This window comes from Coregonus clupeaformis, unplaced genomic scaffold, assembly GCF_020615455.1.
Source record: "Coregonus clupeaformis isolate EN_2021a unplaced genomic scaffold, ASM2061545v1 scaf1288, whole genome shotgun sequence".
NCBI classification, from domain to species: Eukaryota; Metazoa; Chordata; class Actinopteri; order Salmoniformes; family Salmonidae; genus Coregonus; species Coregonus clupeaformis.
This window is the reverse complement of record NW_025534742.1, coordinates 89,725-113,422: the sequence shown is the minus strand read 5'-3', so window position 1 is coordinate 113,422 and position 23,698 is coordinate 89,725. Positions and strand designations below refer to the sequence as shown.

Sequence of the window (23,698 nt, the reverse complement as noted above, 5' to 3'; positions counted from 1 at the left end):
TGAAGGCATGAGGTTGGGTACAATAGTTGGGTTTTCACAGTTTGGCTTTGGTTGGATGTGTGTGTGTGTGTGTGTGTGTGTGTGTGTGTGTGTGGTCAATACATACTTGGCTCTCAGCACAGGGTCCACCCCGACTGTGGGTTCATCCAGAATCAATAACTGGGGGTTTTGAAGTAAGGCTGCTCCTAGAGACACCCTCCGTTTCTGTCCTCCGCTGTAGGGTGGAGAGAAATGTTTGCAGTTTTTTATATGATATCTGAGTGAGACTGACTTACAAAATCAATGGGGGGGCCGGCCTTGATTACTACAAGTTTAGATAGCTGGCCTGTCACAAATTCAGCCGAGGCTGCCCCTCCTCCTTGCTCGGCCAGGTTTCGGCGTTCGTCGTCACCGACTTACTAGCCACTACCGCTCCATTTATCATCACTCCATTTGTCTTGTCTTGTCTTGTCAATCACACACACCTGGTACTCATTCCCTCATTAGTCTGTGTATAAGTGTTCCCTCTGCCCCCTTGTCCTTTGTGAGTGATTGTTCATTGTGAGAGTGAGTAGCTCGGTTGAGCTACTCTTTCCTTGTATGTAGCCAAGGTGGATTTTTCCCTTGTGCTAGTTTCGTTTTGACGCTTACTGCACTTTATTCATGTACACTGAATAAACTCTGGATTTTTGTGTTTTTACCTCCTGCGCCTGACTCCGTCATTCACACCTCATCACATGGCCGCTAGACTAACTTACCAATCTAAAATGGTCAGCTGACATGGGCTAACTGAGTGACTATCAGTGACTGACATAACAACAGAAAAACTGTTGATCCTCAACCACATGTCTAAATGGCACCTTGTGTATTCTACCTCGCAATAGTAAGTTGAGACCCCGACTGAGTCCCCCCTCCCCCCAGTTTTTTTTAATCCGAGGGCCTTTAAAAGAGTGGGGCCACAGACGGCCCATGGGCCACCAGTTGCCCATCCCTGTCCTAAGTGAATATGTTATCATTACATACAAATAATTTAAAGGGATACTTCAGGATTTTGGCAATGCTAGCAGATACCCATAGACTTCCAGTCATTGTGCTAACGCTAGTGGCTCGCGAAACTACCTCTAACTTCCTTCATACTGGACACAGAGACATAAAAAAACGTAAAGGGCCTCATTGCCAAAATCCTGAAGTATCCCTTTAAGACAATACAATACACGTTTCCTAAGGCCTTATTTTGAGCACCTAATTTTACCCTAATACAGTGATCTGAAACTCATGGTTTACAGGCCACATCAGGCCTACAAGTCACATTATGCTGTGATGTGTCATTCCTATTGGGATTCCCCCCCTGCGTTGTGAATGACTGCCAGGGTTGGGAAGACCAAAATATCAGACTACCTAAAGCAATAAACTCCAACAACCATTTCAGCAACTCTGGTTATTAACACCAACACTGGGGATTATTTAACACCACTGAGTGTTAATTTAACTCCTGAATCAAACACTAGAAATGTTACACTGAAAAATCAACGCTAGGTAACACTGGCCAATTTGCTGTGTAGTCTTACTTTTACATCTAAGAGTAATAAGCGATCATTGAGGAGTTGTTTTGATGGCAGTGAGGGAGCCTTCTTTTTGGCATTGACCTACTTAGTTTCAGACAGGGCGGGCTGACTCCACAGCATTTTTACATGACAGAAGCCTGTGACACACAAACGGAAACTCACTCAGGGGGAAACGGTTTCCTTCTCTTTCTATCTATCTTGGTTGTAGTCTACTTTTCCCCCTAGATCACAATGGGATATAATGAGTCCCAGATGGCACCCTATTCCCTATATAGTGCACCACTGGTCAAAAGTAGTGCACTATATAGGGGATGTGGTGCCATTTGGGACTCAGACAGTCTAGGCACAGGGGGAGGAGATGAAGACCCACTGGAGAGCCCAAAATGTTTGACATGTCCCTTTCCCTAAATCATGAACTACAGGACAGTATCAGAAGAGATGTGCATAAGTACCAAGTGCTGCTTATATTTGGGACATTCCCCAGAATATTTTTTTTATTTTTTATTTTTTATTTTTTTTTAGTCATTTAGCAGACGCTCTTATCCAGAGCGACTTACAGGAGCAATTAGGGTTAAGTGCCTTGCTCAAGGGCACATCGACAGATTTTTCACCTAGTTGGCTCGGGGATTAGAACTAGCGACCTTTCGGTTACTGGCACAATGCTCTTACCCACTAAGCTACCTGCCGCCCTAAATATGCAGGGGCATATTTACTTGTGACAACAGGTGTAGTTTGTAATTTATTTATGGAATCTCATTATTTTCGGGGGGCATTAGTGGGAATAGCTTCCCATTCACAATGATCGATGGTCACCCCAAAGTCTTGCTGCCATGCCGTTTCCCACCACAAAACACCAGAAAATGGCTAAAAAGAGTCAAAACAGCTCCCCTGCTTTTACTCTATGATTTGACTATTAGATGTTCAATGATTATTTTGAAAATAATATTTTAAAAGGAATCGTTTCACCATATTAAAAGAGGTCAGTTCACGAAACAGGGTTGACCTTAAAATGAGGGGTCACTTATCACATGAAATAAATAATAATCTTCAGAAATTACTTTGTCAAAGCAACAACTTAACTAGGGCTTTACAATGATGGTGACACTTGGAGAAATGTTGGGGTTAAGTGCGTTAAAATCTTCCTAGAAGTGACACAGGATTGACGGAACAATTCAGAATTTTGTCACTTTAGTATGCTTTTATTCATATTAAAAATGATTTCTTGAAATCTCCATGCGGTCTATATTAGAGGACACTTCATTTCATATCACAGGCTTTTCAAATTCAATATTGGTGCACATTTTCTACTTAAAATCTAAATATCAAAGGGACGCAAAAGGCAGTTATTTAGTGGAACCACCATGCTGTATATGCAGGGTTGTAAGGGAGATAGCATGGAGGTATGATTTATTACAGCTCCTTAGGACCTGATCCCTAATAAAAGGGCATCGGGTTAATAATGCTCCGAAAGGTTTCTGGAAATCCTGGGAATTTGGGGAAAGCTACTGGAATTTTGCAACCCTAGTTACCTGAGTTTTCCAACCAGGCTGCTGTTGTGAGGTAGGTCCAGGAAGTCCACCAGGAAGTCCATGCGTGCCTGGGTGTCCATAGTTGACAGGCCGTGGATCCGGCCGAAGAACGTCAGGGTGTCACTGATAGAAAATTCATTGTACAACGCCAGGTCCTAAAGGAGAACACAATGTTATGTCATGGTGTGTGTTGTGTTTTGGTGTGTTGTGTTAATCAAGTGTTCGGCTATGAGCTGTTAGTTGAAATCTTGGAAATAGAACCAGAACGTAATTTTACGCTGAGCAGCGTGAACCTCTCGTGGAGTTGTGCTGCTTATGCCCAGGTTTCATTTAAATGAAAAGGAGAGTCTCATGCCCGGCCAAAGTTAGGAGTCTAGTACAGCAGGCCAGTAACACGAGATACCTCTTCTGTACCATAGGGGAAGGGTCAGTGCTATCTGGGCTCCTTGGGACATCCCTACCCTAAACCATAACCCTAACCTTAACCTTAACCCCTACCCTAAACCCTAACCTTAACCCCATACCCTAAACCCTAACCTTAACCCCTACCCTAAACCCTAACCCCTACCCTAACCCTAACCCTAACCCTAACCCCTACCCTAAACCATAACCCTAACCCTAACCCCTACCCTAAACCCTAACGCTAACCCCTACCCTAAACCCTAAACCCTAACCTCTACCCTAAACCCTAACCCCAACCCCTACCCTAACCCCTACCCTAAACCCTAACCCATACCCTAAACCCTAACCCCTACCCTAACCTCTACCCTAAACCGTAACCCTAACCCCTACCCTAAACCTTAACGCTAACCCCTACCCTAAACCCTAACCCCTACCCTAAACCGTAACCCTAACCCCTACCCTAAACCCTAACGCTAACCCCTACCCTAAACCCTAACCCTAACCTCTACCCTAAACCCTACCCCCTACCCTAAAATGTAACCGTAACCCTAACCTCTACCCTAAACCATAACCCTAACCTTAACCCCTACCCTAAACCCTAACCCTAAACCTAACCCCTACCCTAACCTCTACCCTAAACCCTAACCCTACCCTAAACCCTAACCCCTACCCTAAACCTTTACCCTAACCCCTAACCTAAACCGTAACCGTAACCCCTACCCTAAACCCTAACCCCTAACCCCTACCCTAACCCTAACCCCTACCCTAAACCCTAACCCCTATCCTAAACCCTAACCCTAACCCCTACCCTAAACCCTAACCCCTACCCTAACCCTAACCTAAACCCTAACCCCTATCCTAAACCCTAACCCTAACCCCTACCCTAAACCCTAACCCTAACCCCTACCCTAAACCCTAACCCTAACCCCTACCCTAAACCCTAAACCTAACCCTAAACCATAACCTTAACCTTAACCCCTACCCTAAACCCTAACCCCTACCCTAAACATAACCCCTACCCTAAACCCTAACCCTAACCTAAACCCTAACCCCTACCCTAAACCCTAACCTAAACCCTAACCCCTACCCTAAACCCTAACCCCTACCCTAAACCCTAACCCCTACCCTAAACCCTACCCTAATTAGTAGGCAATGCCTGCTCATAATTGGCTAAAATCAGATGATGCACACTGATGATTTCATCGTCAGCTTTTCTACAAAACATAGAAACGCGCCATTTTCAGAGATGTTGATGTTGGGGTGGTGCTGGAGATGATGAATATGAAGGAGACTTTATTTTTATTTTTATTTTTTTAATGTTTGTTGTTGTACTTGTTATCCCTTTTTCTCCCCAATTTTGTGATATCCAATTGGTAGTTACAGTCTTGTCCCATTGCTGCAACTCCCGTACGGACTCGGGAGAGGCGAAGGTCGAGAGCCATGCGTCCTCCGAAACACGACCCCGCCAAGCAGCACTGCTTTTTGACACACTGCTCGCTTAACCCGGAAGCCAGCCGCACCAATGTGTCGGAGGAAACACCGTACAACTGGCGACAAGAGTCAGCGCGCATTCACCCGCCACAAGGAGTCGCTAGAGCGCGATGGATCAAGGACATCCCGGCCGGCCAAACCCTACCCTAACGGCCTGGACGACACTGGGCCAATTGTGCGCCACCTCATGGGTCACAGCCTGGGATTGAACCAGGGTCTGTAGTGACGCCTCTAGCACTGCGATGCAGTGCCCTACACCACTCGGGATGTCCAAGTTTTTTATGTCCCTTTAACCTTAATCTTAACCCCTACCATAACCTTAACCCCTATCCTTACCCTAACCTTAACCATAACCCTTACCTAACCTTCAATGGGGTAGGGACGTCCCAAGTATCCCCTGGCTATGACTCCATTCCTAAGTAACTGATTGGCTAGCGGGTGAAAATACACATCTAATCTAGTTACCATGGCGTTCTGCATATCTCAATTCGCCCTTGAACTCCTAAACAACGCAATTTTAAAAAAACTTTTAGCAAGGGTCAAACCTAAAAATATAGTCCTCTGTTCGTAACCGATTCTAGTTTTGAGAACAGAAAACTGTATTGAGATCGCATGTTTCATCGATGAGAAATTAGCAGAATGTCGGCCAAGTTTCATCTAGTTCCATCTCCCACTTCCTGCCACTGGACTTCCTCTCATCACCAAATTTGGTGGTGAGAAGAAGTTCTAAACGGATGCTTCAGATTTATACATCCGTTGAGACATCTGGCTCCTTCTTCTACTGTATCTATCTCCTTCTTCTACTGTATCTGTCTCCTTCTTCTACTGTATCTGTCTCCTTCTTCTACTGTATCTGTCTCCTTCTTCTACTGTATCTGTCTCCTTCTTCTACTGTATCTGTCTCCTTCTTCTACTGTATCTGGCTCCTTCTTCTACTGTATCTGGCTCCTTCTTCTACTGTATCTGGCTCCTTCTTCTACTGTATCTTTCTCCTTCTTCTACTGTATCTGTCTCCTTCTTCTACTGCATCTGTCTCCTTCTTCTACTGTATCTGTCTCGTTCTTCTACTGTATCTGGCTCCTTCTTCTACTCAATCTGTCTCCTTCTTCTACTGTATCTGTCTCCTTCTTCTACTGTATCTGTCTCCTTCTTCTACTGTATCTGGCTCCTTCTTCTACTGTATCTGGCTCCTTCTTCTACTGTATCTGGCTCCTTCTTCTACTTTATCTGGCTCCTTCTTCTACTGTATCTGGCTAATTCTTCTACTGTATCTGGCTCCTTCTTCTACTGTATCTGTCTCCTTCTTCTACTGTATCTGGCTCCTTCTTCTACTGTATCTCTCTCCTTCTTCTACTGTATCTCTCTCCTTCTACTACTGTATCTCTCTCCTTCTTCTACTGTATCTGTCTCCTTCTTCTACTGTATCTGTCTCCTTCTACTGTATCTGTCTCCTTCTTCTACTGTATCTGTCTCCTTCTTCTACTGTATCTGGCTCCTTCTTCTACTGTATCTGGCTCCTTCTTCTACTGTATCTGGCTCCTTCTTCTACTGTATCTGGCTCCTTCTTCTACTGTATCTGGCTCCTTCTTCTACTGTATCTGTCTCCTTCTTCTACTGTATCTCTCTCCTTCTTCTACTGTATCTGTCTCCTTCTTCTACTGTATCTGTCTCCTTCTTCTACTGTATCTGGCTCCTTCTTCTACTGTATCTGTCTCCTTCTTCTACTGTATCTGTCTCCTTCTTCTACTGTATCTGGCTCCTTCTTCTACTGTATCTGGCTCCTTCTTCTACTGTATCTGGCTCCTTCTTCTACTGTATCTGGCTCCTTCTTCTACTGTATCTGGCTAATTCTTCTACTGTATCTGGCTCCTTCTTCTACTGTATCTGTCTCCTTCTTCTACTGTATCTGGCTCCTTCTTCTACTGTATCTGCCTCCTTCTTCTACTGTATCTGGCTCCTTCTTCTACTGTATCTGGCTCCTTCTTCTACTGTATCTGTCTCCTTCTTCTACTGTATCTGGCTCCTTCTTCTACTGTATCTGGCTCCTTCTTCTACTGTATCTGGCTCCTTCTTCTACTGTATCTGGCTCCTTCTTCTACTGTATCTGCCTCCTTCTTCTACTGTATCTGGCTCCTTCTTCTACTGTATCTGGCTCCTTCTTCTACTGTATCTGTCTCCTTCTTCTACTGTATCTGTGCCACACCTGTCGACAGGCTGAGTCTGGCTGTATCTGTGTGTTTCCTGCAGCTGCTGAGGAGGTAAGGAGGTGAGGAGGAAAGGAGGTGAGGAGGTAAGGAGGTGAGGAGGTAAGGAGCTCATCTGTACATACATCTCCCTTAAACACGAGTAAGATGCTTTGTGAATACGGACATACTGTGGAGTATGTTCTACTGTTTACCTGTGGTATGTAGTCTTCCTATAAGGTAACAGTTTACCTGTGGTATGTAGTGTTCCTATAAGGTAACAGTTTACCTGTGGTATGTAGTGTTCCTATAAGGTAACAGTTTACCTGTGGTATGTAGTGTTCCTATAAGGTAACAGTTTACATGTGGTATGTAGTGTTCCTATAAGGCAACAGTTTACCTGTGGCATGTAGTGTTCCTATAAGGTAGTAGTGTTCCTATAAGGTAACAGTTTACCTGTGGTATGTAGTGTTCCTATAAGGTAACAGTTTACCTGTGGTATGTAGTGTTCCTATAAGGTAACAGTTTACCTGTGGTATGTAGTGTTCCTATAAGGTAACAGTTTACCTGTGGTATGTAGTGTTCCTATAAGGTAACAGTTTACCTGTGGTATGTAGTGTTCCTATAAGGTAACAGTTTACCTGTGGTATGTAGTGTTCCTATAAGGTAACAGTTTACCTGTGGTATGTAGTGTTCCTATAAGGTAACAGTTTACCTGTGGTATGTAGTGTTCCTATAAGGTAACAGTTTACCTGTGGCATGTAGTGTTCCTATAAGGTAACAGTTTACCTGTGGTATGTAGTGTTCCTATAAGGTAACAGTTTACCTGTGGTATGTAGTGTTCCTATAAGGTAACAGTTTACCTGTGGCATGTAGTGTTCCTATAAGGTAACAGTTTACCTGTGGTATGTAGTGTTCCTATAAGGTAACAGTTTACCTGTGGCATGTAGTGTTCCTATAAGGTAACAGTTTACCTGTGGTATGTAGTGTTCCTATAAGGTAACAGTTTACCTGTGGTATGTAGTGTTCCTATAAGGTAACAGTTTACCTGTGGTATGTAGTGTTCCTATAAGGTAACAGTTTACCTGTGGCATGTAGTGTTCCTATAAGGTAACAGTTTACCTGTGGTATGTAGTGTTCCTATAAGGTAACAGTTTACCTGTGGTATGTAGTGTTCCTATAAGGTAACAGTTTACCTGTGGTATGTAGTGTTCCTATAAGGTAACAGTTTACCTGTGGTATGTAGTGTTCCTATAAGGTAACAGTTTACCTGTGGTATGTAGTGTTCCTATAAGGTAACAGTTTACCTGTGGCATGTAGTGTTCCTATAAGGTAACAGTTTACCTGTGGTATGTAGTGTTCCTATAAGGTAACAGTTTACCTGTGGTATGTAGTGTTCCTATAAGGTAACAGTTTACCTGTGGTATGTAGTGTTCCTATAAGGTAACAGTTTACCTGTGGTATGTAGTGTTCCTATAAGGTAACAGTTTACCTGTGGTATGTAGTGTTCTTATTAGGTAACAGTTTACCTGTGGTATGTAGTGTTCCTATAAGGTAACAGTTTACCTGTGGCATGTACCCCACCATCCTCCCAGGGACCTGGTGACCAGGAAATGCGGGTGGCTTCCCCAACACGCTGATGTGCCCTCGGGAGATCTTCAGTGTTCCCAGAATGCATTTCAACAGTGTGGTCTTTCCACACCCACTCGGACCCAGCAGGCCGTAGCTGCAAGATAAGCGAGAAGAGCATTTTGGGTATTTATTTTTTCACATAAGCGCTAAACCATAGATATCTACTATAGCCCTCAAACTCAACTCTGGACCTCAAAGCAAGTTTCTCATTGATCCCCTCAAGTCAGGGACTGATTTAGACCTGTGACACCAGGTGTGTGCAATTATTTATTAGGTAGAACAGAAAACCAGCAGGCTCCGGACCTCGTAGGGTAATTGTTGAATACCCCTGTACTATAGTATGATAGCATTGCTACCTTTATTACTCAGTATGGTCTGAATCCTAATTGTAACTCGCATTAAAACTTCCAATGACATCAATGCATGATTCACGTGAAAATCCAAGTGAAGCCTAATTTATACCATACGCAAGTGCGCAACGCAAGAATGCAATTATGTGCTTGTGTACTTGTTTAAAGGTATAGATTATCATTAGGCTTTAAAGAGATAGACCCAAATTACAAAAAAAATATATCGGTTTCCTTAGCAGGGCCGGACTACCGCATTTGGGGTCCTGGAAAACAGCTAACTTCCTGGATTTCAACACATTTTGTGTTGAACAAATGTGCAATTATATAATGCTATTCTACACATTTTGTCATGAGGCTAACAGAACATTTTGCTGTTTTAAAGCTCATTTCCTGCAATTCTACACTTTTTGCAATGAGGCTGAGAGAGAACTTTACAGTTTAAAAGCTAATTTCCTGCAATTCTACACATTTTGCTATAAACAAAACGGGGGCCCCGGGGCACGTGCCCTGCGTGCCCGTTTGGTAATCCGGCCTTGTTCCTTGCCCTGTAAGCAGTCTATGGACCAATCCATGCTTTTGGTTTTGTTTACCTGGCCATCGTTTCAAATGCTAACTTTTTAGCATTTGTGGCACAAATCCAATGCAAGTCAAAGGTATCATAAAGTATCTAAAACGTAATAGTGTCACTCAATTAACTTACTTATAGATGATTTGGACATTAAGCGTGAATTTTTTTGTAGTGTCAGTGTTATTTACTCACATGTATCCCTGTTTCACGGTCAAGTTGAGGTTACTCAGGACTTTGAGTTTCCCGTACGACCGACACACTTCCCGACACCGGATCGCCGAACCCTCCAGTCCCGGGGAGGGGGGAGGAGCTTCCTGCTCTGCCTTCATCCTTCCCTCCGCCCACTGGAAGAAGAAGAAAAAACTAACAAATGTAAAAAATAATATCTTAGAATAATAATAATAAATATATATATACAGTGGGGAGAACAAGTATTTGATACACTGCCGATTTTGCAGGTTTTCCTACTTACAAAGCATGTAGAGGTCTGTCATTTTTATTATAGGTACACTTCAACTGTGAGAGATGGAATCTAAAACAAAAATCCAGAAAATCACATTGTATGATTTTTAAGTAATTAATTTGCATTTTATTGCATGACATAAGTATTTGATCACCTACCAACCAGTAAGAATTCCGGCTCTCACAGACCTGTTAGTTTTTCTTTAAGAAGCCCTCCTGTTCTCCACTCATTATCTGTATTAACTGCACCTGTTTGAACTCGTTACCTGTATAAAAGACACCTGTCCACACACTCAATCAAACAGACTCCAACCTCTCCACAATGGCCAAGACCAGAGAGCTGTGTAAGGACATCAGGGATATAATTGTAGACCTGCACAAGGCTGGGATGGGCTACAGGACAATAGGCAAGCAGCTTGGTGAGAAGGCAACCACTGTTGGCGCAATTATTAGAAAATGGAAGAAGTTCAAGATGACGGTCAATCACCCTCGGTCTGGGGCTCCATGCAAGATCTCACCTCGTGGGGCATCAATGATCATGAGGAAGGTGAGGGATCAGCCCAGAACTACACGGCAGGACCTAGTCAATGACCTGAAGAGAGCTGGGACCACAGTCTCAAAGAAAACCATTAGTAATACACTACGCCGTCATGGATTAAAATCCTGCAGCGCACGCAAGGTCTCCCTGCTCAAGCCAGCACATGTCCAGGCCCATCTGAAGTTTGCCAATGACCATCTGGATGATCCAGAGGAGGAATGGGAGAAGGTAATGTGGTCTGATGAGACAAAAATATAGCTTTTTGGTCTAAACTCCACTCGCCGTTTTTGGAGGAAGAAGAAGGATGAGTACAACCCCAAGAACACCATCCCAACCGTGAAGCATGGAGGTGGAAACATCATTCTTTGGGGATGCTTTTCTGCAAAGGGGACAGGATGACTGCACTGTATTGAGGGGAGGATGGATGGGGCCATGTATCGCGAGATCTTGGCCAACAACCTCCTTCCCTCAGTAAGAGCATTGAAGATGGGTCGTGGCTGGGTCTTCCAGCATGACAACGACCTGAAACACACAGCCAGGGCAACTAAGGAGTGGCTCCGTAAGAAGCATCTCAATGTCCTGGAGTGGCCTAGCCAGTCTCCAGACCTGAACCCAATAGAAAATCTTTGGAGGGAGCTGAAAGTCCGTATTGCCCAGTGACAGCCCCGAAACCTGAAGGATCTGGAGAAGGTCTGTATGGAGGAGTGGGCCAACATCCCTGCTGCAGTGTGTGCAAACCTGGTCAAGACCTACAGGAAACGTATGATCTCTGTAATTGCAAACAAAGGTTTCTGTACCAAATATTAAGTTCTGCTTTTCTGATGTATCAAATACTTATGTCATGCAATAAAATGCAAATTAATTACTTAAAAATCATACAATGTGATTTTCTGGATTTTTGTTTTAGATTCTGTCTCTCACAGTTGAAGTGTACCTATGATAAAAAATTACAGACCTCTACATGCTTTGTAAGTAGGAAAACCTGCAAAATCGGCAGTGTATCAAATACTTGTTCTCCCCACTGTATATATATATACAATGAGGGAAAAAAGTATTTGATCCCCTGCTGATTTTGTCTGTTTGCCCACTGACAAATACATGATCAGTCTATAATTTTAATGGTAGGTTTATTTGAACAGCGAGAGACAGAATAACAACAAAACAATCCAGAAAAACGCATGTCAAAAATGTTATAAATTGATTTACATTTTAATTAGGGAAATAAGTATTTGACCCCTCTGCAAAACATGACTTAGTACTTGGTGGCAAAACCCTTGTTGGCAATCACAGAGGTCAGACGTTTCTTGTAGTTGGCCACCAGGTTTGCACACATCTCAAGAGGGATTTTGTCCCAGTCCTCTTTGCAGATCTTCTCCAAGTCATTGAGGTTTCGAGGCTGACGTTTGGCAACTCGAACCTTCAGCTTCCTCCACAGATTTTCTATGGGATTAAGGTCTGGAGACTGGCTAGGCCACTCCAGGACCTTAATATGCTTCTTCTTGAGCCACTCCTTTGTTGCCTTGGCCGTGTGTTTTGGGTCATTGTCATGCTGGAATACCCATCCACAACCCATTTTCAATGCCCTGGCTGAGGGAAGGAGGTTCTCACCCAAGATTTGACGGTACATGGCCCCGTCCATCGTCCCTTTGATTCAGTGAAGTTGTCCTGTCCCCTTAGCAGAAAAACACCCCCAAAGCATAATGTTTCTACCTCCATGTTTGACGGTGGGGATGGTGTTCTTGGGGTCATAGGCAGCATTCCTCCTCCTCCAAACACGGCGAGTTGAGTTGATGCCAAAGAGCTCGATTTTGGTCTCATCTGACCACAACACTTTCACCCAGTTCTCCTCTGAATCATTCAGATGTTCATTGGCAAACTTCAGACGGCCCTGTATATGTGCTTTCTTGAGCAGGGGGCCTTGCGGGTGCTGCAGGATTTCAGTCCTTCACGGCGTAGTGTGTTACCAATTGTTTTCTTGGTGACTATGGTCCCAGCTGCCTTGAGATCATTGACAAGATCCTCCCGTGTAGTTCTGGGATGATTCCTCACCGTTCTCATGATCATTGCAACTCCACGAGGTGAGATCTTGCATGGAGCCCCAGGCCGAGGGAGATTGACAGTTATTTTGTGTTTCTTCCATTTGCGAATAATCGCACCAACTGTTGTCACCTTCTCACCAAGCTGCTTGGCGATGGTCTTGTAGCCCATTCCAGCCTTGTGTAGGTCTACAATCTTGTCCCTGACATCCTTGGAGAGCTCTTTGGCTTGGCCATGGTGGAGAGTTTGGAATCTGATTGATTGATTGCTTCTGTGGACAGGTGTCTTTTATACAGGTAACAAACTGAGATTAGGAGCACTCCATTTAAGAGTGTGCTCCTAATCTCAGCTCGTTACCTGTATAAAAGACACCTGGGAGCCAGAAATCTTTCAGATTGAGAGGGGGTCAAATACTTATTTCCTTCATTAAAATGCAAATCAATTTATAACATTTTTGACATGCGTTTTTCTGGATTTTTTTGTTGTTATTCTGTCTCTCACTGTTTTAATAAACCTACCATTAAAATTATAGACTGATAATTTCTTTGTCAGTGGGGAAACGTACAAAATCAGCAGGGGATCAAATACTTTTTTCCCTCACTGTATATATACATACATATATATATATATATATTGTGACGTCACGAGAGGCTACACAGCTTTCAGCGGGATTGCTCAAGTAGTGCAAGGAGACAAGGTTCAAACAAAACAAGGATTTTATTATAGGTCTTGGGAAATTAACGAAAATATAACCAAATTCTGTTCTCTTGTGGCTCTTTAAGGGTTAACAGTTCAGGGATGTCTCTTCCACATCCAAAATCATAATTCTCACTTGCTCAGATAACTTTTCCCCAGCCTTACTGTAGTCCACGTTGCAGCTAGTGGCCAACCCAGCAAAAAGTCCTTCCAAATGTCTCTCACGTATTTCCACAGGTGCATATATCCAAAGGTGAGTATTTCCCACAGGTAAGTATCTCCAAATCCTTATATTCCTCATGGATCAATCTTCCCACGCAGCACTCTTGTCCTCCAGAGAGCCCAGCATGGAGACTGTGTCTCTTCCCTTCCCAAAACCTTCAGCTCATCAGCTCCTCATTTGTTTCAGCTGCGTGGGAAGATTGGCCATAGAGGGGTGGAGTTCCCGACCATACCAGCAGATGGAGCCATAGCTGTCTGGGTTTGCAGCCACCTCAGGGGGATGTAACGTCCCTCCAGGACACAGCCTCTCGTGACATCACACATCCCCCTCCTCGGGACCGACGTCCTCGTCGGGGTAAAGGCAGCGAAGAAGGCATCACGCCGGGAGAGGGCGTCCGCATTGCCGTGGTGCTTGCCAGACTGCTCTCTCTTCAACTCCTCCAACTCTAGGACCAGGGACTCAGCCTCCTGTTGTCTCTCCTTGAGTTTCTTACTGAACGCATCAGCCTTGGTTTTAGCAGAGTTTAGCTTCTGTTGAGCAGCTTTCAGTTCCTTCTCTCTCTCTGCCTCCGCATTCTTCATCTTGTTCTCCAACACCTTGTACTTCTCCTCTGCCTTCTTCTGGACCTCCTTACTACTGCGCAGGGTCTCCTCACACTCCTCGATGGTCCTGCGCAGCCTCTCCAGCTCCTCCTGTTGCTTATGGAAGGAGCTCTGTTGGAGTTTAGCCTGGAGGATATCTAACTCTTCTGTCTTCATGTCTAACTGTTGCTTTAACAAACGATACCTCTCAGCGGTCCCCTTCAGACCAGACAGTTCTTTGTCCAGATTCTGTAGCTCCGTCTCTGTGTCGGTCTGGGCACCTGCCATCCCTATCAGAGCCCGGGCGGGAGTGAGTAATTCGGAGGATTGCACCGGAGCCTTCCCAGGATGAGTCTTGCCTCTCCGTTTCCGAGGTACTCGGGTTATCCTCTCCTGAGACTCTCTCCAGAGTGGGTAAAAGGCTGGGCAGTCTCGTCCAATTAGGACAGGGACGGGGAGGGAATCAACCACCCCCCGCCGTCGTGTGTATGGTTCCCCGTGTGCTGGTCATTGTAAGTTCAGTAATGGGGTATTCTCTGGTGTCCCCATGGACACAGGAAACTGGGAGGACTTTCCCCGGGGTCAGACACGTTGGGCCCACCAAATCCTTACGCACCAGGGTGGCCCGGCTACCAGAATCCAGTAAGGCCTCCACATCATGGTGATTCACAGTTACCGGGCAGGTGGGGGGTCGATCTGGGCCGCCATCTACGACTCCCAAGAGCGAGGCAAAACGGTGTGTGGGTGCTGAGCTGGAGGACTCCGCAGTGGGCATAGGTTCATCGGCTGGTTTCCCACACTGCCAGGAGATATGTCCCATCTCCCCACACCGGTAACACTGTCGAGTTTCCCCCCTCCTGGTGTACTCTTCTTGGACCCGCCTGGTTTCTGGCTCCCCCTGGAGCCGGGATAAGTCCTGACGTGGCTGGGTTCGAGACCTTGGGGTCCTTTGGACGGGTTCTTCCCATTTGTGGTGGGGCCGCCCTCCTGGGGTCTTTTCGGGAAGCATTCAGCATCTCCGCTGTGGCCTGGTACTTTTCCACCGCTTCCACGGTCAGATCAGCCGTGGTCAAGGCCTGTTGACTGATGAACCGTTTTGCCTCATAAGGCAGGGCGCGTGAGGTAACGATCCACCACAACGGCCTCCACCACCGCCGCTGCTGTATTCCTCTGCGGATCCAGCCATTTCCTTGCGATTCGGACAAGTTCATGCATCTGCGCCCGAGGAGGTTGGTCTGGTTGGAAGGTCCAGCTGTGAAAGCGCTGGGCCATACCAAACTTTGTGAGTCCATATCTGCTGAGGATCTCAGACTTCAGGGCATCATAGTCAGTAACCTGGTCAGGGCCCAGGTCCCGGACAGCATTCAGCGATTCCCCGGTTAGAAAGGGGGCTAACAGACCAACCCACTGTTGCTTGGGCCAGGCTTCCCTAGTGGCCGTGGCCTCAAATGCATGCAGGTATGCCTCAATGTCATCGGTAGCTCCCATCTTAGATATAAAGTCACTTGCCTTTATTGGGCGGGTATTTTGGACAACCCTCTGTCTCTGCAACTGCAATTCCTCTGCCTTCAGAAGGTTGGCTTTCTTTTGCTCCTCCAAGAGAGCCACGTTTGCTTGCATCTGGGCTTGCTGGCCAGCAACAAGGGCTTTCAATATGTCCTCCATTTCAGTCGGTGGGGAGCCTACGGCCAACTTGGAAAACTGGGTGATCAAACCTTCGGTATCCTCCTCTGACATGCACTATTAACGCTTGAGCGTGCCCGTATTCTCCACCATCTGTGACGTCACGAGAGGCTACACAGCTTTCAGCGGGATTGCTCAAGTAGTGCAAGGAGACAAGGTTCAAACAAAACAAGGATTTTATTATAGGTCTTGGGAAATTAACGAAAATATAACCAAATTCTGTTCTCTTGTGGCTCTTTAAGGGTTAACAGTTCAGGGATGTCTCTTCCACATCCAAAATCATAATTCTCACTTGCTCAGATAACTTTTCCCCAGCCTTACTGTAGTCCACGTTGCAGCTAGTGGCCAACCCAGCAAAAAGTCCTTCCAAATGTCTCTCACGTATTTCCACAGGTGCATATATCCAAAGGTGAGTATTTCCCACAGGTAAGTATCTCCAAATCCTTATATTCCTCATGGAAGTGGACGTGCAGCACTCTTGTCCTCCAGAGAGCCCAGCATGGAGACTGTGTCTCTTCCCTTCCCAAAACCTTCAGCTCATCAGCTCCTCATTTGTTTCAGCTGCGTGGGAAGATTGGCCATAGAGGGGTGGAGTTCCCGACCATACCAGCAGATGGAGCCATAGCTGTCTGGGTTTGCAGCCACCTCAGGGGGATGTAACGTCCCTCCAGGACACAGCCTCTCGTGACATCACAATATATATATATATATATATATATATATATATATATTTATATATCCCCCATGATTGTCACTTTATTAAGACAGCAATAGTAGTTAACAACAGGGGGATAAAGATGCAGAATAGCAGTGGGGTCCAGATTGGTACCATGCTGGGGTGGTGTATACAGTATGTACAGCAGCCACTGTTACCCATGCTGGGGTGGTGTATATGTACAGCAGCCACTGTTACCCATGCTGGGGTGGTGTATACAGTATGTACAGCAGCCACTGTTACCCATGCTGGGGTGGTGTATATGTACAGCAGCCACTGTTACCCATGCTGGGGTGGTGTATACAGTATGTACAGCAGCCATTGTTACCCATGCTGTGGTGGTGTATACAGTATGTACAGCAGCCACTGTTACCCATGCTGGGGTGGTGTATATGTACAGCAGCCACTGTTACCCATGCTGGGGTGGTGTATACAGTATGTACAGCAGCCACTGTTACCCATGCTGGGGTGGTGTATATGTACAGCAGCCACTGTTACCCATGCTGGGGTGGTGTATACAGTATGTACAGCAGCCACTGTTACCCATGCTGGGGTGGTGTATACAGTATGTACAGCAGCCACTGTTACCCATGCTGGGGTGGTGTATATGTACAGCAGCCACTGTTACCCATGCTGGGGTGGTGTATACAGTATGTACAGCAGCCACTGTTAACTGCTACACCAGCCTTGAAATTGAGGGCCCATCTGGCGCAGGTTGATGTTTATTGTCATAAATAGTTGCCCTGGTAACAGAACTGAGCGATTTCCGCTAGATAGTTCAGCTGCAAGTCAAAATTGGCTATATCATAAAAATTCATAAAAATAAAAATATGTGCTTTTTGGTCTTAATTTAAGGTTAGGGTTAGGCATTAGGGTCAACAGTGTGGTAAGATTAGGGATAAGGTTAGGTTTAAAATCTGATTTAATGACTTCGTGGCTGTGGCAGCTGGTGGCCACTCTGCAGATCTGCCTCCAGGGCAAGATTCATGACAATACACAGACAGAGAGCATTCATTCACTGCAAAATAATTTCGGACAGGGGTTCTTATCTTTAGGTGTGAAGAACACATTTAAATTCAATATTTTATTAATCAAATTGCAGACAGCAAACACTCTTTGAAATACTTGATATTAACAAATTAAAATACCATTTCCAGTTAAAGAAGCTCCATAAAAGAAGCAATAGCCAAATAGAATCCAGAATAATATTCATTTGATTCATACAACAAGGAAATGTTACAATACTTAGTAAAGCACCCAGTTCAGGGGTGTTAAACATGCGGCCTGCGGGCCAAGTCCGGCCCTTTAGCCAATTCAATCCGGCCCGCTGGTGGTTTGAGTAATATATATATTTTTTAATACATATGTACATATTAACTCAACTGCTTCGTACCCCTGCACATTGACTCTGTACCGGTACTCCTTGTATATAGCTATATATATATATATAGCTGTTATTGTTATTAATTGTGTTCTATTTTTATTTCCAAACGGTCTTACTTTGTAACTCAGCATTGTTGGGAAAGGGCTTGTAAGTAAGCATTTCACAGTAAAGTCTACACCTGTTGTATTCAGCGCATATAACAGATTCAATTTGATTTGATATGTCTAAAACCAAATCAAAACTGTGTAGAAATGATAATAGACTACATTTATAACCCAGCTTGCTAACAGTCATCAAAACAAAAGCTGGACAGTCAGGGACCATAGAAAACTCCAGAAAAGACCATTGCACATTTTGACAGCGAGTAAATATAACCAATTTGAAGTGCAGCCCTTCAGACCTCGGTGGAAAAAAGTTGGAAGAGCCAGGCTACACTTGCTGAATCTGACAAGTGACATATCGATTCATCGTTATCATTTCAGATATGCACTGATACGGTACCATGCGGTTAGCCAATCTTTGAAAGAGACAACCACAGAAAAGCAAATACAGAAAACACCAGCTGTGTAATTTAGCCAACTAGGAAAACACTGGTCCCAAACTGCAACAGGGACTCACCTGAAAAAGTTCCTCTACTCAAGAAGAAGCTGAAGTCTATAAGATGGAGAGCAACAACATGGCCTATAGCACTGTAGCAATGAGTGTGAGTGTGCCTAGCCTACTGTGTGAAAACATGAACCAACAGAACTAAACCTTGTGTGAAGATCAGCTGACATCAGGGTGTATTTGGGCTACATTCTATTGTGAAGCGGTAGAACAGGTTGGGTCTGGAGACGGGACAAGTGGCATTATTCAGACTGAATGCATGCAGGCCTCTCGCTCCGGAATGAACGCACCTGTTAACCTACTACTAAATTACAGAACAGGAGCAGCTACAGATGTAGGATCTTAAATCGATCACACTTTTGTTGCTGAGAATGTTGTAGTGTATTCGAGGTTTAAAAAGGCTTCTAACGTTTTTAATTTCCAGTTTAAAATATCATATTTGATTTGCCCTAACGAAAAATGTATCAACTCCTACAAAAAAAGTCCATTAATTAAAATCTGCATAATAATTCACATTTCCTGTTACTGCAGGATTATTTTCCTGATGTAGAAAACTGGCTCAAATTAAGATCCTACATCTGTAGACTAAGAAAAACTACAAACGACACATCTTGGCTTTTTGCATTAGTTTCTGTAGTTTATGTCTATGTGTGGCTGCATTAGTTTCTGTAGTTTAGGTCTATGTGTGGCTGCATTAGTTTATGTAGGTTAGGTCTATGTGTGGCTGCATTTGATTTCTGTAGGTTAGGTCTATGTGTGGCTGCATTAGTTTATGTAGGTTAGGTCTATGTGTGGCTGCATTAGTTTCTGTAGGTTAGGTCTATGTGTGGCTGCATTAGTTTCTGTAGGTTAGGTCTATGTGTGGCTGCATTAGTTTCTGTAGGTTAGGTCTATGTGTGGCTGCATTAGTTTCTGTAGGTTAGGTCTATGTGTGGCTGCATTAGTTTCTGTAGGTTAGGTCTATGTGTGGCTGCATTAGTTTCTGTAGGTTAGGTCTATGTGTGGCTGCTGGATGCCATCGTAGCATAATAAACAGTACAAACATTATAGCCGATATCGTTTCCATCTAAAACAAATTGGCATAAAAACGAATAAATAAAATGGATACATTTTACATTTACATTTTAGTCATTTAGCAGACGCTCTTATCCAGAGCGACTTACAGTTAGTGCATCCATCATTTTTTTTCATACCCCCTGTGGGATAGACCCTATACCGCTGCAGTTACGGCGAGGGATGCCATTTTCTTTGGAGCTTGTGTTGCACTGAGACGTGCCCAGGTTTTCGAGAAACCCTGGTTGGAGGATTCCTGGATTTCCTGTGTATTCCCTCCTGATTCCAGGAATATTCCAACCGCGATTTCTGGAAAACCAGGGAATTTTGGGAAAGTTAGCGGAATTTTCCAACCCTAGGATATACACTATTCCATAGAATTATTCCAAATTGACCTCCCCCTAGCTTCCTGAAGAAACCTCCGGTTTATGGGATTGTCACAGGAGGACAATAGGCCTATATACCATGTTAAGAATAGAAACTCATGGAAATGGGGGTTTATTACAACTGATGGCAATGTATTACAGTAGGCCCTCCCTTGTCTTTCACTGTACCCTAACACCAGTGTTTCTTGTTGTGTCCATTGTGTAATCTCTGTTACTTCAACCATTGGAAAACCCCACATTGTTGCCAGAAACGCAATTGCCTTCAATGTTTAGTCAATGTTGAGGATGACTACCTATAGCCTAGGTCAGGGCTCTCCAACCCTGTTCCTGGAGAGCTACCATCCTGTAGGTTTTCGCTCCAACACCAGTTGTAACTAACCTGATTCACCTGAACAACAGGGTTGGGCAGTCCTGGCCTATGCCCTAGGGACATACACTATATATAAAGCAGTATGTGGACACCTTCAAATTAGGCGATTCGGCTATTTCAGCCACACCCGTTGCTGACAGGTGTATAAAATCGAGCACACAGCCATGCAATCTCCATAGACAAACACTGGCAGTAGAATGGCCTTACTGAAGAGCTCAGTGACTTTCAACGTGACACCGTCATAGGATGCCACCTTTCCAACAAGTCAGTTCGTCAAATTTCCGCACTGCTAGAGCTGCCCCGGTCAACTGTAAGTGCTGTTATTGTGAAGTGGAAACGTCTAGGAGCAACAACGCCTCAGCCGCGAAGTGGTAGGCCACACAAGCTCACAGAACGGGACCGCCGAGTGCTGAAGCGTGTAGAGCGTAAAAATATATCTGTCCTCGGTTGGAACACTCTCTACAGAGTTCCAAACTGTCTCTGGAAACAACGTCAGCACAAATGTTCGTCGGGAGCTTCATGAAATGGGTTTCCATGGCCGAGCAGCCGCACACAAGCCTAAGATCACCATGCACAATGCAGAGCGTCGGCTGGAGTGGTGTAAAGCTCGCCGCCATTGGACTCTGGAGCAGTGGAAACACGTTCTCTGGAGTGATGAATCACGCTTCAGCATCTGGCAGTCCGATGGACGAATCTGGGTTTGGCGGATGCCAGGAGAACACTACCTGCCCCAATGCATAATGCCAACTGTAAAGTTTGGTAGAGGAGGAATAATGGTCTGGGGCTGTTTTTCATGGTTCGGGCTAGGCCCCTTAGTTCCAGTGAAGGGAAATCTTAACGCTACAGCATACAATGACATTCCAGATGATTCTGTGCTTCCAACTTTGTGGCAACAGTTTGGGGAAGGCCCTTTACTGTTTCAGCATGACAATGCCCCCGTGCACAAAGTGAGGTCCATACAGAAATTGTTTGTTGAGATCGGTGTGGAATGAATTGACTGGCCTGCACAGAGCCCTGACCTCAACCCCATCGAACACCTTTGGAATTAATTGGAACGTCGACTGCGAGCGAGTTGGATCGAGGGGGATCTTGGATGGGTCGAGGGGGATCTTGGATGGTTGGTGGCCTGGTGGTTGGGAGCTTGGGCCGGTGGCCGAGAGGTCGCTGGTTCGGGTCCCCGTTTTGACTTGGTGGGCAGGTTGAGATGATGAAAGAAGGGAACGAAAGAGATGAAGAGAATAGACCAGAGAAGAGAGGAGGAAGAGAGGAGATATGTCCTGTGCTAGCCCCCATGACTTGAAGAGAGGAGGAGGAGAGAAGATATGTTGTGGGCTAGCCCCCATGACTTGAAGAGAGGAGGAGGAGAGAAGATATGTTGTGGGCTAGCCCCCATGACTTGAAGAGAGGAGGAGGAGAGAAGATATGTGGTCCCCTGTAGCTCAGCTGGTAGAGCACGGCGCTTGTAACGCCAAGGTAGTGGGTTCGATCCCCGGGACCACCCATACACAAAAATGTATGCACGCATGACTGTAAGTCGCTTTGGATAAAAGCGTCTGCTAAATGGCATATAATTTTATATTATTTATATGTTGTGGGCTAGCCCCCATGACTTGAAGAGAGGAGGAGGAGAGAAGATATGTCCTGGGCTAGCCCCCATGACTTGAAGAGAGGAGGAGGAGAGGAGATATGTTGTGGGCTAGCCCCCATGACTTGAAGAGAGGAGGAGGAGAGAAGATATGTTGTGGGCTAGACCCCATGACTTGAAGAGAGGAGGAGGAGAGAAGATATGTTGTGGGCTAGCCCCCATGACTTGAAGAGAGGAGGAGGATAGGAGATATGTTGTGGGCTAGACCCCATGACTTGAAGAGAGGAGGAGGAGAGAAGATATGTCCTGTGCTAGCACCCATGACTTGAAGAGAGGAGGAGAGAAGATATGTTGTGGGCTAGCCCCCATGACTTGAAGAGAGGAGGAGGAGAGAAGATATGTCCTGGGCTAGCCCCCATGACTTGAAGAGAGGAGGAGGAGAGAAGATATGTCCTGGGCTAGCCCCCATGACTTGAAGAGAGGAGGAGGAGAGAAGATATGTCCTGGGCTAGCCCCCATGACTTGAAGAGAGAGGAGGAGAGAAGATATGTTGTGGGCTAGCCCCCATGACTTGAAGAGAGGAGGAGGAGAGAAGGTATGTTGTGGGCTAGCCCCCATGACTTGAAGAGAGGAGGAGGAGAGAAGATATGTTGTGGGCTAGCCCCCATGACTTGAAGAGAGGAGGAGGAGAGAAGATTTGTTGTGGGCTAGACCCCATGACTTGAAGAGAGGAGGAGGAGATAAGATATGTCCTGTGCTAGCACCCATGACTTGAAGAGAGGAGGAGGAGAGAAGATATGTCCTGGGCTAGCCCCCATGACTTGAAGAGAGGAGGAGGAGAGGAGATATGTTGTGGGCTAGCCCCCATGACTTGAAGAGAGGAGGAGGAGAGAAGATATGTCCTGGGCTAGCCCCCATGACTTGAAGAGAGGAGGAGGAGAGAAGATATGTTGTGGGCTAGCCCCCATGACTTGAAGAGAGGAGGAGGAGAGAAGATATGTTGTGGGCTAGCCCCCATGACTTGAAGAGAGGAGGAGGATAGGAGATATGTTGTGGGCTAGACCCCATGACTTGAAGAGAGGAGGAGGAGAGAAGATATGTCCTGTGCTAGCACCCATGACTTGAAGAGAGGAGGAGAGAAGATATGTTGTGGGCTAGCCCCCATGACTTGAAGAGAGGAGGAGGAGAGAAGATATGTCCTGGGCTAGCCCCCATGACTTGAAGAGAGGAGGAGGAGAGAAGATATGTTGTGGGCTAGCCCCCATGACTTGAAGAGAGGAGGAGGAGATAAGATATGTCCTGGGCTAGCCCCCATGACTTGAAGAGAGGAGGAGGAGAGAAGATATGTCCTGGGCTAGCCCCCATGACTTGAAGAGAGAGGAGGAGAGAAGATATGTTGTGGGCTAGCCCCCATGACTTGAAGAGAGGAGGAGGAGAGAAGGTATGTTGTGGGCTAGCCCCCATGACTTGAAGAGAGGAGGAGGAGAGAAGATATGTTGTGGGCTAGCCCCCATGACTTGAAGAGAGGAGGAGGAGAGAAGATTTGTTGTGGGCTAGACCCCATTACTTGAAGAGAGGAGGAGGAGATAAGATATGTCCTGTGCTAGCACCCATGACTTGAAGAGAGGAGGAGGAGAGAAGATATGTTGTGGGCTAGCCCCCATGACTTGAAGAGAGGAG

General features: G+C 45.4%; 1 protein-coding gene across 1 annotated transcript in view; it reads right to left on the bottom strand.

Annotated features, from left to right (window-relative positions):
* Positions 1-18,756, bottom strand: part of LOC123486592 (ABC transporter G family member 20-like) — a 52,408-nt gene extending 33,652 nt beyond the window's left edge. Inside the window, exons 1-5 of the mRNA XM_045217957.1 lie at positions 18,637-18,756; positions 9,892-10,043; positions 8,716-8,875; positions 3,074-3,228; positions 107-214 (exon numbers count right to left, since the gene is read on the bottom strand). Of these exons, the coding sequence (XP_045073892.1) occupies positions 107-214; positions 3,074-3,228; positions 8,716-8,875; positions 9,892-10,028 (560 nt within the window). The 5' untranslated portion in view covers positions 10,029-10,043; positions 18,637-18,756. The remainder of the gene's footprint in view (positions 1-106; positions 215-3,073; positions 3,229-8,715; positions 8,876-9,891; positions 10,044-18,636) is intronic.
* Positions 18,757-23,698: the final 4,942 nt, after the last annotated feature.